Below are 15,254 nucleotides of genomic sequence, written 5' to 3' on the forward strand. Positions count from 1 at the left end.
TCAACTGGAATTCCATCACCTCCACTAGCTTTGTTCATAGTGATGCTTTCCAAGGCCCACTTGACTTCACATTCCAAGATGTCTGGCTCTAGATTAGTGATCACATCATCATGATTATCTGGGTCGTGAAGATCCTTTCTGTACAGTTCCTCTGTGTATTCTTACCACCTCTTCTTAATATCCTCTGCTTCTGTTAGGTCCATACCATTTCTTCCCTGAGCTGTCATTGGGTATTCTTCTGGAAGGAATAGTTCAAGTTTAGAAGTCCCTCCCTCAAAGGGGGAATCCTGTGGGCCAGCAGCGACCACATGAAAATAATGGGCATTGCTTTCATCTGGTTCTGCTTTATGCCAGGAACTGGTTCTGCCAGCAGATGCTGGGTTTCCTTGATAATCTTGTGGGGCAGCCCGGCCATCCTGTTAGATCCCGAGTTCGGCCTCTGATCTTGTCTCCCTGCTCGTCATTTAGTAGATAGTTTACTAAACTATATACTTTTTTTTCTACAATTTTTTTTCTGATTTTGTCTCTTTTGAACTACTTCTATACCTTCCATGTAATTAATGTAGTATTACAGCAGTGTATGAACACCCTACTCCATTATTCCTGCTGGGAGAATCCCATAGACAGAGGAACCTGGCAGGTAACAGTCCATGGGGTCATAAAGAGTCAGACACAACTGAGCATCTGAGCATAGAACATAGACAGCAGTGTATTATGATTATTTGCATGTTTACATATGTGTCTGTCTTTTTCATATTATGAGAGCAATTGAAGAAAATCCCTGGATTTTATTCCTGTGAATTGCCTGAGGCCAGGTCTCATGTATGCTTTGCTCCCTATTTTATATCCTGCCCCTGACTTGTGGCATAGTACATACCAAATGATAACATATATTTAAATCCTGAGTCTAGTATTTAAATGTATCCCTTTACACATAATGCTTGTTAAATTTTTACTGAGCAGAATAAATTATCCCATCTTCTGACAGTTATTCAGTATTTTAGAAACGAAAGACAAAACTCCTATGCTGCTTCTCCTTATCTGTGTTAGCAGTTTTTGACTTGGAGTTCATGGATTCCGTATTTGTAGAGAAATCAGTGATCCTCCAAAAAAAAAGTAAATTATTTTGATTATGTGCTTGTATATACGTTTAAAAAGAGCATCCATTCCTTTCATCTGATTCTTGAAGGGGTCTGTGACACTAAAATGATGAACAACTGTGAATTAGCTTTTGTTTAGAATGACTTTTTCTTGGTTTTAAGCAGTTTTCTATGAAAGTTTTGTGGTAATCTGTGAAAGTTTTCTGTATGTTTCTCTTTTGGATAATGCATCTAAAATGGCCTTTAGGCTAAAACTGGCCTTTAAATAATGTTACCTGTGACCTATTGAGTCTACCACTTAAATATATAAATACTTTATATGAATTTGCATATATTTTAAAGTCTACTTGCTTATTTGCTTCTATAAAGTTCTTCTCAAGAGACCTTCTATCCTAAATATTGAATAAATGAAGCAACTGTTGGACTCATTTATGTTTAAAAATCTTGACTAGACCTTTTAACAGAGAAGAAATTAGAGGTTAGTATACAAAATTTTTAGTAATATTTTTTCTGTGTGGTGGAATTTCTGTTTTTATATGTAAAGTTAAATGTATTATAAATTTTCCACATTAGAAATGTATTACTTAAACGTTTTAAAAATTTAATTTAATTTCTGAAAAGTTACAAATTTGCAGTTGATGCTAGTATGAGGAAATCACTGTTGAAACTTTTAAGTGATTTTCTTTATGGTGATTTAGTGTTTAAAGATATCATCTATTTAGGTCTACCTAGACTCTTTGTGTTAGAATGTTTTATTTATTCTCTAGAAACAACTGTATTTTGATTTTTACCATAGATGTGTTGGCTTGGTAAATTCTGAGTTTAATGAATAGCTTCTTTTCAAAAAGTACAGTACTGAAGTACAGAAACGTATTTATTATAATATGTGGTAAACACTTAATGCTTAAAAAAAAAAACTGCTTCTTTTCAGAATGCTTTCATTCAGTAGCACAGGACTCATCTTGTAAGTATATGGCTGTGAATGAAAATGGCTTTATTTTAATCCAGAGAGGACTGAGTGGAAAGTCTATACTGTGTTTCCTGCCAAATTAATGAATCAGTGAAGGGCCTTGGTAAGAGGCATGTAATATGGTTTAAAAATTTATACATCAACCAAATTTATTGGACCAAGTGTCAAAAGTGCATGAAAGAGAAGTTGAGAGAATAGTTTAGCATAGTGAACCCCTGATGAACCTGTAACTCAGCTTTAACAATTATTGACCTGTGGTCAATCTCATTTCATCTATATCTTCACCCTTTTAATTTTGTTTTTAAAAGTTTATTAATTAATGTAAATCATGCTGATGATATTGTGAGATTGCATTTCTTTTGTTTTATTTTTAATTATGGTAAAAAGCACAGACAGTTTACCATCTTAACCATTTTTAAGTGAACATTTCGGTAGTGTTAAGCATATTCACACTGTTGTGCAAATTATCATCAAAAAATTTTCATCTTATAAATCTGAAATGCTGAAATATATTTCTCTCTTTCCCCGAATCCATTCTATGTTTTGTTTCTCTGAATCTGACCACTTTGGATACCTCATAAGTGGAATCATAGAGTATTTGTCTTTGGAGGGCTGAAGTTTATTTCACTTAGCATAATGTCAAGATTCATTCATCTGTGGTGTAACATGTGAAGAATTTCCTTCCTTTTATGCCTGATTCCTATTCCATTGCATGTATAGAGCACATTTTGTTGATCAGTTCACCCATCAGTGGACATTTGGGTTGTTTCCACCTCTTGGCTATCGTGAATAATGCTGCAGTGAACATGGGCGTGCAGATACCTCTTTGAGACTCTGCTTTCAATCCATTCAGATATGTACCCAGAAAAAGGATTAGTGGATTGTGTGGCAGTTCTATTTTTAATGCTTTGGGAATCTTCATCCTGTTTTCTGTAGTGGTTGCACCGTGTTCATTCCCACCAACTGTGGGAAGGGTTCAGATTTCTCCACATCCCTAGCAGCACTTATCATTTTCTAGGTTTTTGATAGTAGCCATCCCAATGGGCGTGAAGTGATATCTTATTACGATTTGATTTGTATTTCTAATTTAAGGATGTTTAACATCTTTTTATATGCTTATTGGTCATTCATATATCATCTTTGGAGAAAAGTCTATTTAAGTCCTTTGCCCATTTTTAATTGGGTTATCTGTTTCTTTATAATTGAGTTACAATTCTTTATACAGTCTGCTTATTAACTGTTCATCAGATACATGATTTGGAAATATTTTCTCATTCTTTGTCTTTCATGCAGGAGTTTTTAAGTTGGATGTTGTTCCAGTTTTGCTTTTGTTGCCTGTGCTTATAAGAAATTACTGTTAAATCCAAAGTCATAAAGCTTTCCCCTGTGTTTTCTTTTAGGAGTTTTATATTTGAATGTTAAATTTAGGTCTTTAAATTTAGTTTTTAAGCATTTTGAAATAAGTTTTCTATATGGTATAAGGTAAGGGTCCATCTTCATTCTTTTGCACGTGGATATCCAGTTTTCTCAACAGAAATTGTTGAAGAGACTGTCCTTTCACCATCAACTGGTCTTACACCCTTGTTGAAGATCATTTGACCTTATATATTAGGGTTTATTTCTGGTTCTTTATTCTATTTCATAGATCTGTCCTGTGTGTGTGCTTAGTCGCTCAATTGTGTCCGACTCTTTGCGACCCCATGGACTGTAGCCCACCAGGCTTCTCTGTTCATGGGGATTCTCCAGGCAGGAATACTAGAGTGGGTTGCCATGTTCTCCTCAAGGGGATCTTCCCAACCCAGGGATCAAACCCAGGTCTCCTGCACTGCAGGCAGATTCTTTACTGTCTGAGCCACCAGGGAAGCCCAATGAGCTATGTATCTGTTTTCATGACAGTACCATACTGTTTTGATTACTGTAACCTTGTAACATGTTTTGAAATCAGAACATGTGAGACATCAAACTTTTTCAAGATTATTTGGCTATTTGGGTTCCCTTGAAAGTCAATATGAATTTTAAGGTGAATTTTTCTATTTCTGAAAAAAAATGCCTTTGGAATTTTGATAGAGATTATATTGAATCTGTGAATTGCTTTGAGTAGTATTGACATTAATGATAGTAAATCTTCCAGTCTAACATGAACTGGCTTTCCATTTATTTGTTATCTTCTCTAATTTCTTTGAGCAATGTTTTGTAGTTTTTGGTATACAAGTCTTTCACTTTATTGGTTAAGTTTAGTCCTAATTATTGTATTATTTTTGATGCTATTGTAAGTGGAATTGTTTTCTTAGTTTCGTTTCTGGATTACTCCTTGTTAGTGTATATAGAAGCATAATTGTGTATTGCTTTTGTATCCTGTAATTGTGCTGGATTCATTGATTAGGTCTAAATTTTTTATTCTTGTGGAGTTTTTAGGATTTTCTGCATATAACATCAAGTTCCCAGGTGGCTCAGTGCTAAAGAATCTGCCTGCCAACACAGGAGACCCAGGTTTGAGATCCTTAGTCAGGAAGATCCTGGAGAGAGAAATGGCAACCCACTCCAGTATTCATTCCTGGGAAATCCCATGGACAGAGGAGCCTGGCAGTCCATGGGGTTGCAAAAGAGTTGGATATAACTTAACAGCTAAACAACAAAGAACAACATCTACCATCATGTCATCTGCAAACAGATATAATTTTACTTCTCCCTTTCCAATTTGAATGCCTTTTATTTCCTTTTCTCGTCTAATGTTCTGGGTAGAACTTCTAATACTTTGTTGAATAAAAATAGTGAGAGTGAGCATCCTTATTTTGTTCCTGATCGTAGAGGAAGTGTTTCACCATGGGATATGATGATACCTATGTGCTTTTCACTTATGACTATTATGTTGAGGTAATTTCCTTCTTTTTTATGGTTTTTATTTTTGGCTTTGCTGGGTCTTCCTTGCCGTATGAGCTTTTCTCGAGTTGCAGTGCAAGGGCTTCTCATTGCCATGGCTTCTCTTGGAGCACAGGCATGCAGGCTCAGTAGTTGGGGCTCCTGGGCTCTAGAGCATGGGCTCAATAGTTGTGGCATACAGGCTTAGTTGCTTCATGGCCATGTGGGATTTTCCCAGACCAGGGATTGAACCCGTGTCTCTGCACTGGTGTATGTGGCGACATGGTGTATAATCCTTTCCCTGTGCTGTTGAATTCAGTCTGTCCCCCTGATTATTTTGATTATTTTTGAAGTAAATACCAAAAATAGGAAGTAGGCGAAAAAATGGGTAAACATATGGTATACTGGCAGATACTGATAAATATTCTGAAGATGGATGAAACAGGGCAGAAAGATAAAGAGCGGCAAGGGTAGCATAGGGCTAGTGCTGTAGATACAGTATTTGAGAAGTTCTCTGAGGAAGTGATATTTAAGAACTAGAATGAAGGTAAGGGAAGAGCCTTATTGGCACAGGGGACAGCAGAGGTGGGAATTTGTCTTGAGCTCTTGGGAAATAGCTGAGAAGGAGAGAGAGAGAGTAGGAAAAGGAGATTGAGAAACAAAGGAGGTTCAGGATATCCACAGTATAGGAGGGTCCATATACCCTGTCTCCTGAGCCTTAGTTATTCCATAAGACAGCTCCATAGAAAGTGAAGTTGCTCAGTCGTGTCCGCATCTTTGCGACCCCATGGACTGTAGCCTACCAGGCTCCTCCATCCGTGGGATTTTCCAGGCAAGAGTACTGGAGTGGATTACCGTTCCCTTCTCCAGGAGATCTTCCCAACCCAGGGATCGAACCCAGGTCTCCCGCATTGCAGGCAGACGCTTTACCATCTGAGCCACCAGGGAAGACAGACAGCTCCATATATGGCTTTTATTACTCCTTGTGGATTTCCTCCTTTCTTTTTATTTGCTTTGCCTTTGCTGTCCTATTTCTAGAAAGGATGTGCTTGCTTTGTTAATCAAAGGACAGGGCCTGAGTTCTATCCCACACAGATTTCCTCTGAAGAAGGGTGAAATGGAGTGGGCAGAATCTCTGGGTCCAGCCAAGAATCCATTGTGATGTCTAACGTGATTTAGGGGAAAAAAAAGTTGTCTCAAAAATAATATATTATGGTATATGATCTTATCTATCTTATAATTAGAATATAGACCTAATATTTAACATAGTAGGAAATGGATTTCTTGATGATATTCATAACAGAATTTAGCTGGCGCCATGATCTGTAGTATAGCCCTTACCTCCTTCCTATAAACAGTTGTGTTGGGCGGTTTTTCATTCCCATGAAATGGTTTTCTCAAATCTGACTTTTTGGAGGAAGTGTAAATTATTCTTGTGCTAATGCGGGAACTAGAACAGGGAAAATCCCTGGAGCTTGTGGAAATTGGTCACCGTCCTTGATAATGTAAGGGGTGTTGTTGTAGTACAAGCAGGTAAAACATCACGGAGGAGAACATGGAGAGGTTGTTTACTTTGTCCCCAAGTGGAGTTTTATTTACAGTCTAGCTCAGTGATTAATATGCATTTGCTTCCTTTAATATTTAATCATCTTGTTTTTTAAAATCCCTGAATCCAGATAATTTGATTTTCCACTGATAAAATATTTACTTGCTATATCAGGCAGGGTGATAAACTTGGAAATTAAGAGCAGTGAGTTAAATTTAAAATTTGTTGAAAACTATTCATCATAATGCAGACTATTTAATGTCTTGGCAGTGCCTCGCTCTTCTCATTTAACATTTTAGGAGACAGACTGGCAGCAGTTGTAAGCTGAAACCTGGTTGCATACAGAATGAGACTGAGAGGGGTACAAGGAAAATGGAGAAAAATCTGAAAATGTTTCTTTGTGTGTGTGTTTCCTTAAATTAAAATGTGATTTTATTTGCCAAAAATAGAATTTTATATTCTGTTTATCAAGGTTATTATAACTTCTGTTTAGACAATCCTAAGACTGAAACGGGTTTAAAATGTTTTTTTTTGTGTGTGTGGGAATAACCAAATTTGTCTGTTAACAATATTGTTGTAATGTCACGCAAGTTGCTTTGATATAAAAAGCATGTTTTACAATGTGTTTGAGTCATTTTTCCCTTGCAGACCTTAGGTTTATTACTCAGAGGAGAAGCATGCATTTACAGTATATTCTTAGCTGCTCTTCTCTATCTATCACTCAGCTGTCAAGGCCTATGGAATCTAAAATAGATCCTGACCAATGGGAGACAGTCTACACACTGTTTACGGGATGATTTGGATGTGGACAGCTTTATTGTGCACAGACGCTGGCCTGTGCCGCAGTGTTGAGGCGGCAGGATGTAGAGTGCTGTTCAAGCTTTCCAGTGGAGTCCCCGAAAAAGGAAGGCAGTGAAAGACAGCTTCTAAAGAATAACAAATAGGAGGAGTTACAGTACCTGATTTGGGGCTGCTCTTAATCAAGTGCTGCCGCTGCAAGGAAGATAATTTTCAAGCGTTATGAAGGCGGAGAAGGATTCCGAAGACATATCCGAAGAAAATATCCTTAGAGATCCAAGCTAAGTGTAGTGCAGCATGAAGACTGCAGAACAGGAAGAGTTCTAAGAAGGACTGAGTCACTAGTTAGGAGTTTCTCTGAGGGCTCGCTTTGTGAGCCACAGTGATTTGTAACTTAATGCGAACTAATTTGCTGTTAGCAACAAGAAACTAAATCCTGTCTATGATGAGCTGTTGGTTTTCTTGTGCTCCTAAGAACAGAGTAGGTATCCCTATAGTCAGTGAAACAAAAGCGTCTTGGCCAGGCTTTCTGAACTGTATTCTTTTAAAATGTACTACTTTTTTAAAAAATTTGGTTTCTTTGTCTTATTCTGTTCTCTCTGGTTTATTTGATTAGCAGACTGGGGCTAGTGATCGAAAACAAAAGTGCTTGTTTCTTTTTCTGGATTTAAAAAGCTCATAATAGAATTTTAGTAATTGAGCAATATTTCTGTTAACTGACAGTGGACCAAAGTGCTTGGTAATCACAGGATTAATACCAGACTTTAATCTCATTTAGTTATCTTTTAAAGAGCCTTACTTTGGGATTTTGCAATTGTTCTAGTGTTTTAAATAGCTCCTTTCTCCACCGGCTAGTTTACTTGGAAATAAAATTGAGATTGTTCTAACTGCAAGGGTAAACTAATCAATTTAGAGCAAGTGTTTGTGTGCTAAACGTGACTTAATCTCTTAGGCATTTGAAAACACAAAGCCTACATCTACTACCACTCCCCAAATTAGAGCCAGTACACTGATTGTTTTGTTTTAAAGCTAAAGAAAGGGGAAGCTGAAAATGTTGTTTAGACTGAGGCAGTAAGTAGGGCTCATAGGACTCATATCATAGTTGATAGTTTGAACTTTTCAAGTTAGAAGGAAGTAGTTCATCTCCAAATATGACTGCAGACAACAATTCTGAAGTCTGTGTAGATACTTGAACCAGATTCCATTGAAATGTTACATTTCATTGGTGGGTTAAAATTTTAATATATCTGTCTTTTTTCATATTGAGTTTTTATATTTTTTACTTCAAGTATTTAATGAATACATTACTTATTTAGCTAGAAAATTGGTTACTTTTTTTGTTTTGTTTTAGAGGAGAGTAGATATAAAATAATCCTATTGATCAAACATTTAGAGGATATGCTTTATATAAAGTGATTCATTTTTTTCCTCCAGAGATTTGTTATTGTATTTGTGGACATAGGAATTACTTTGTAAGTTAAGTGAAAGATATGTACATTATTCTTTGTTCTAAAAATGATATTGAACTTAGCAAAGAAGAATTTAGCAATAAGTTTACTGTACAGAGTTTTAAAAGGCTAAAACCTTACTTGTTTAAATAATGTATATTTTAGTTTTGAGTAATACATTTCTACTTACTAAGAAAAGGTTAAAGTTATTGGCTTCAGAATATCTAATATCTTGAATGTATTTTCTCCAACTAAAACTTGGTAACCTTGATATACTCAAAATGTATATCTTTTGATATGTTTTTCTATTAAAAAAATTGCCTTTAATGTTCCTTTGAAATACATATACACTGTTTTTGTTGAAATCAAACATCTTTTTTTTAAATAAAAAGCAGTATATGTTGAATGTAAAGAAGCAAGAAAATGAAAGTCATCTCTGATCCTATAATTTTAGGATTTTTAAGTAGTTAATATTTTTAGAGTTTTAAAAAAAGTTTTTCTATGTAGATGTGTCTTTTTATCCTAATACATAAGCATAATGGATTGCTTTTTTAATTGCATGCATGTGTGTACAATTTGCTTCTATAATTATATTTCCAGTAGTACCTTTTAAGCAAGTGACGCTGGAGGGAGAAGGGTGGGTGTTCTTAAATGTGTACAGAATTCCACTGCCACTAAAGGTCTTGGGCGATAGGTAACCAGAGCCAATTTCAAAAGCATGAATTACAGAGTAGTACAACAAGTACACTGCTTTGGGAAGTCATGAGAAGTCAGAATTGGGCTTGGCCTCTTAAGTCATTTAATATCCCTGGAGCCTTGATTTTTCTCATCTGTTAAATGGAGGTGATAAATCTAGTTTACTAGGGTTGTTCCAGTAATTTATACCTGGCACATGGTAGGTATTCAACAGTTAATTCCTTTCCTTTCTTTGCTCCAAAGGCAAAGGAAACAGGGCAGAAAACACGAGAAATCCCCTTTTTCTCAAATACATAATATATAAAATATTTCTTGTATATTGTGTGTTTTGGAAAGGCTCTTTTCATCAGGTTAGAATAGCGAGGAGAGAGGAATTGGAGATACATCTGACAGCTGAATGATGTATTAGACGGCAGTGCTTTCCCTTCTCTTGTCTCCCCTTCTTTGGAGAGCCTTACTAATATGGTATATAGTATGCTATGTTTACTTTTTTTTCCTTTATTGTAGCAAGCAGCAGATTGGAACAAATACGATGACCGATTGATGAAAGCAGCAGAAAGGGGAGATGTAGAGAAAGTGACCTCAATCCTTGCTAAAAAGGGAGTAAATCCAGGCAAGCTAGATGTAGAAGGCAGATCTGCGTGAGTATTACTGGTGGTAATTCTCTCAAGGGTACACCCTTGGCATACAAATGAAATTTGTGAATTATGGTTATCAACATGTAATTTAAAAAGTCTTTATCAAAATCCACACTCTAAAATCTTTCAGACATGACTTTCATCAATTTGGACTAATAATTGTCCTCAATAGAAAAGATTTTCAAAGTGAGACAGAGACTACTACCCAGTGGTCTAGTTGTCTGGGCCCTATTGCAAATCCCAGCCTGGGTTATTTGGTGCAATTTTGTTTATAAGCTTTTTTTCAATACTCCTTATCATGTTTGATCCTCACAGTGGCCCTCTGAAAGAAGCAGGAAGAAGTTTACAGAGGCTAAATAACTTGGTGTCTAGTCTTATTAAAAGTCACAGTCTGGGATATAAACCCAAGTTTTCTATTTTGGAAGAGTTCTATAAATTACATTACCTTTCCCCCTTAACCCCAATCCATTTTTGTATTGGGGTAATTAATTTAAATGAAGATGTCTAGGACAATAGAGAGGCAGAATAACTAGTGTGACTTAGGGAGATATAGGCAGTGATCCCGCCCTTTTGTTTTGTGTTACTGAAGGCTGCTCGTTTGTCTATATGCTTATAAACCAGGTATCTTTCCTCCTACCTCTTCCTAGTCTTCATCATTTCCCTTCATGTTGAGGATAGGGAGCAGTTGGGTTAAAGGTTAGATCTAGATTCTGTTTAGTTCACTTCAGTTGCTCAGTCGTGTCCGACTCTTTGCGACCCCATGAATCGCAGCACGCCAGGCCTCCCTGTCCGTCACCAGCTCCCGGAGTTCACTCAGACTCAGGTCCATCGAGTCAGAGATGCCATCCAGCCATCTCATCCTCTGTCGTCCCCTTCTCCTCCTGCCCCCAATCCCTCCCACCATCAGAGTCTTTTCCAGTGAGTCAACTCTTCATATGAGGTGGCCAAAGTACTGGAGTTTCAGCTTCAGCATCATTCCCTCCAAAGAAATCCCAGGGCTGGTCTCCTTCAGAATGGACTGGTTAGATCTCCTTGCAGTCCAAGGGACTCTCAAGAGTCTTCTCCAACACCACAGTTCAAAAGCATCAATTCTTCAGCGCTCAGCTTTCTTCATAGTCCAACTCTCACATCCATACATGACAACTGGAAAAACCATATCCTTGACTAGACGGACCTTTACTATCTTCTATAAATACAGTAGTTCAAACTTTATCTGGGAAACCTTCCAAAGTTAGAGGTGAAAAGTCTCATTTCCTTAAATACCTTTCTGCCTTATACTTGCATGAGTTTTTTTTTAGAATACTAGAAATCAGATACTAAATATAGAAATGAATATTAGGAAGTGAATAGTTAATGTTTGATGTAGGTCACTACCTTAGAGTGCTTAGATACATAAATATAGCAGAGCATGACTTCAAGTTGTTTATAAGAGCATTGAAGTTTAAGAAGTCCCAATTTTTTGTACTGTTTCAGTTTTGTAAAGTAGGCAAGTTGATGGCTACAGAAACTAGTTATTTTGAGTCCTGCTTCTACTTTTGCTAAATTTTAAGCCATTTATAGGGCTCACAGTATATATAGTAAAAATTTAATACCAAAACTGTTGTTTATTTTTTTCCCCAAGTGCCATGATGTTAAAAGTTCAAAGGATCTTGTTTGTGATGAAAATCTTCAGTGAAACCTTATTTCTTCAGTTTTGTCTGCCCATGCTTTGAATGTTTTGAATGAATGGTTACTTGAGATTTTGTTCTGACTTTTTTGATCTAAGGTTCAATTTTGAGGGAAATTACTTATATTAATAGAATTATGCAAATCTGGCATAATATGATGAACTGTGAACTTTAGTTTATGATATACTGTGAGCTTTAGTTTATGACATATTTGAGTAGTGTAAGTTTTTGAGGTATTCACTATAGAATTAGAATTCTTTCTAGGATTCATAGAATAAAATATTTTCCTTTTGTTATTCACACACAAAGTGTTTCTTAATTAAAGCATTTTATATTTAGTCAAGTACAGGATATACTACAAATATATTTTCTATAGTTATAAAAATAGTTTAATTTGGAATGTTTTTTTTTGGTTTTTAATTTTTGAAATTTAAGGCAAAATTAACATGTCCCTCTTGATCTCTGAAGTGAAAGTCACTGCATCATGTCTGACTCTTTGCAACCCCATGGACTGCAGCCCTCGAGTCTCATCTGTCCATGGGATTCTCCAGGCAAGAACATGGGAGTGAGTAGCCAATCTCTTCTCTAGGGGATCTTTCTGACTCGGATAAAACCCAGTCTCCTGCATTGCAGACAGATTCTTTACTGTCTGAGCCATCAGCAAAGCCCCTCTTGATCTCTATACAGTTTCAAAAATGAAATATTTGAGGCCTTGGATAGTCATTACAAGAATATATTTTATTCCTGGTTACCTGTTTCCCAGGGATGTAGTCTGTTGCCAGTACAAAATGGGGCAGGTTCACCTAGAATCCCTATTGCCCCTGGAGAGCTGTGAGTTCCAGTTCCTGACTCGCCTTCCCCTCAGGCTGCCAAAAGGACTGTTCAACCTCTCAGTTTTTTTTCTCTCTAAATAGCAAATGCTCCTAGAGAAAAAGTAGCTCGATATTCCAGGTTCACCTTTCTGGGCCTCTGTGCTTCCCTGCATACTGTCTTAGTAATTTTTCACTATCATGTTAGCTCACTGATACCTTAAGGCAGGTTTCTTATTTTGTATGCTTTTCTGGTTGTCTTCAGAGGTGGGGACTGTCCAAATTACCTGGATCTCCTATTATAGTAGTAATACTTGTCTTGTTTTTAAAAAGAAAAAGTTGATTTTTTAATTGAAAAAGCGTATTTCTATAAAGCAGTTTTCCAGGTTTCCTTTGCAACTCTGCATACAGTGTAATGATTGATACATCTTCTTTCTGAAGCACATCTACTATCTATAGCACACCCATATTAATAATGCATTGTAGATTTGCTCTGATTTCTGCCCTTGTAGTGCATCATCGGTATAATGCCAAGTTATTTTGGAGAAGAGAAGTCTTTCAAATTTTGTGAGCTAAGAAGTGAAAACAGGTAGACAAAGAATGAGATCTCCAGAGTTGTTTGAAGATGAAAAACCTTTGCATGAAGGAAATTACCATTCCTGGAAAAGTTCTCAGTGCATTGCATAATGTAATTCCCCACTTCAGCGCTGCAGGAAGAATCAGTACCCTCAGCCTTACAGCAGTTTAATTCTACTATAAGGAGAACTTGTCTGACTTTTAAGAGCAGTACATTCTTTTTATCAGAAGTATCTCTCATTCAAACTGCACACAAACCTGATTTACTTTACTTAGTGCTCGGTCTCTAGTTTGCATTTATATTCATCATAATGCGAATGGAGGCATAATTGACTATCTGAAAGTGAATTTGCAAGGTAGCTCTACATTTTGTTTCTGAGCATTCAGTTATTCAAATATTTGAGGGTCTATCATCTGTCTGGTGGGCTTCCCAAGTGGCTCAGTGGTAGAGAACCCACCTGCCAATGCAGAAGACACGAGTTTGATCCCTTGATCGGAAAGATCCCCTAGAGAAGAAAATGGCAACCTACTCCAGTATTCTTGCCTGGTAAATCCCATGGACAGAGGAGCCTGGTGGGCCACGATCCGTGGGGTTGCAAAAGAGTCTGACACGACTTAGTGACTAAAAAACACCACATCTGTCTGGTACTTTAATTGGTTCTGGAAATATAATAGGAAGCAGCCAAGAATCCCTGCTTTCTTAGAGGAGATTAATAGACCATAAAGAAAATAAAATTTGAATTTATATGTATTAGAAAATGCATAGTTACATTTAAAATAATGAAGGCAGGGATGAGGGAGCTAGGAGTACTAAGGTTTTAGGGAGTGGGAAAATGTAAAATTTTTAAGTGGTATGGTAAGGGAAAGACCCCTACGCGGGGTATGCTGCCGAGTGTGTCTACATCCAGGCACCTTGCTGAGCCTTTATCTCCTGGCATCTTCACAGTGATTACTGTACTTGTTTATGGCCTGAGTTCAACGTCCTTTGCCAACAAGTCCTACTATGTTTACGTATGGTATCAGTTCTTAATGCACACAAAGTATTTCTGTGTTTGTTCATTAAGAAAAGTATTAGATGATCAAAGAAACACTGGGATATTTATCCTGTATCTTGAATACTTGATGACTTAAAGTTATGTTTTTAAGTAGGCTTTACTTGCCTTATTAGAAAACGTGCTCAATTCTGCCTGTTTGTGTGAAATTTCAACCAGTCACACAGATCTCTTGAGTGAAAGGAGGAATTATGTGGTAGTACTTTGGGAAAAGAAGATGATGCCAGATTTTTGTGGCTTTCAAGTATAGCTTAGCTTGTTTTGAAAACTTTTCTATGCCAGCTTTAATATGATAATTCTAAAGAGATGGATAAGTGTTTTGATCTCTCTTTGGCCTTAGCATTCTGTGGTATCTTCATTTGTTTTGGCAGTTTCCGTATATTTGAAATTAAGTAAAATAATCTGATAGAAAATTTTCAGTGCATTTAAGGTCTAAACACCAGTGCCTCTGTTATTGAAAAGATAAACTATAGGGGTAGTGATATAAATATGGATTAAAATGAGTTTTTCAGTAATGTGAAATAAATTTCTTTTTTTCTTGTATTAAAAATGTAAGTGTTTAGTGTAGCCTTTAAAATGCACATGTGTGCGTGTGTGTATATAGGAGTATTGAATATAAGATGGCTGAATGTAACATTAAAGTTGACCTTGGGTAGTTTCCATGGCATAACAAAATTTTCTTTTTGTTTAGCTTTCATGTTGTGGCCTCAAAGGGAAATCTTGAGTGTTTGAATGCCATCCTCATACATGGAGTTGATATTACAACCAGTGACACCGCAGGTATGTTTGCCTCCATAGTACAGAGAAGACAAGCATTGTCCACTGATAATGCTCTCAGTCAGACTTAAATGTGATTTACAGAGAGAAGGCCGTAACTTTGTTTCTAATTAGTTGAGGTATTGTAGGGGAGAGGGCAGTGTAGCAGAAAGCATGACTGAACAGATTAGCAGCTGGAGACCTGAGGTCTAGGGCTTGTCTTGGTAGTGTTATAGGATTCTAAAATCCCAGACTTTGAAGAATCTATAGGGGCCATTTAATTTATACTTAGGTACTATTCATGGCTCAGTGGTAAAGAATCCGCCTGCAATGCCAGGA

At 36.7% G+C, this 15,254-nt stretch overlaps 1 protein-coding gene across 2 annotated transcripts in view; it reads left to right on the forward strand.

The window, feature by feature from the left end:
- Nucleotides 1-7,574: 7,574 nt before the first annotated feature.
- The window catches only part of LOC120853523 (uveal autoantigen with coiled-coil domains and ankyrin repeats protein), a 42,656-nt gene continuing 34,976 nt past the window's right edge, over nt 7,575-15,254 (forward strand). For both annotated transcript variants that reach the window (XM_040227434.1, XM_040227435.1), the window contains exons 1-3: nt 7,575-7,754; nt 9,925-10,058; nt 14,851-14,939. In XM_040227434.1, the coding sequence (XP_040083368.1) occupies nt 7,716-7,754; nt 9,925-10,058; nt 14,851-14,939 (262 nt within the window). In that variant the 5' untranslated portion in view covers nt 7,575-7,715. The remainder of the gene's footprint in view (nt 7,755-9,924; nt 10,059-14,850; nt 14,940-15,254) is intronic.

Source organism: Oryx dammah, unplaced genomic scaffold (genome assembly GCF_014754425.2).
Source record: "Oryx dammah isolate SB20612 unplaced genomic scaffold, SCBI_Odam_1.1 HiC_scaffold_26, whole genome shotgun sequence".
Lineage (NCBI taxonomy): Eukaryota > Metazoa > Chordata > Mammalia > Artiodactyla > Bovidae > Oryx > Oryx dammah.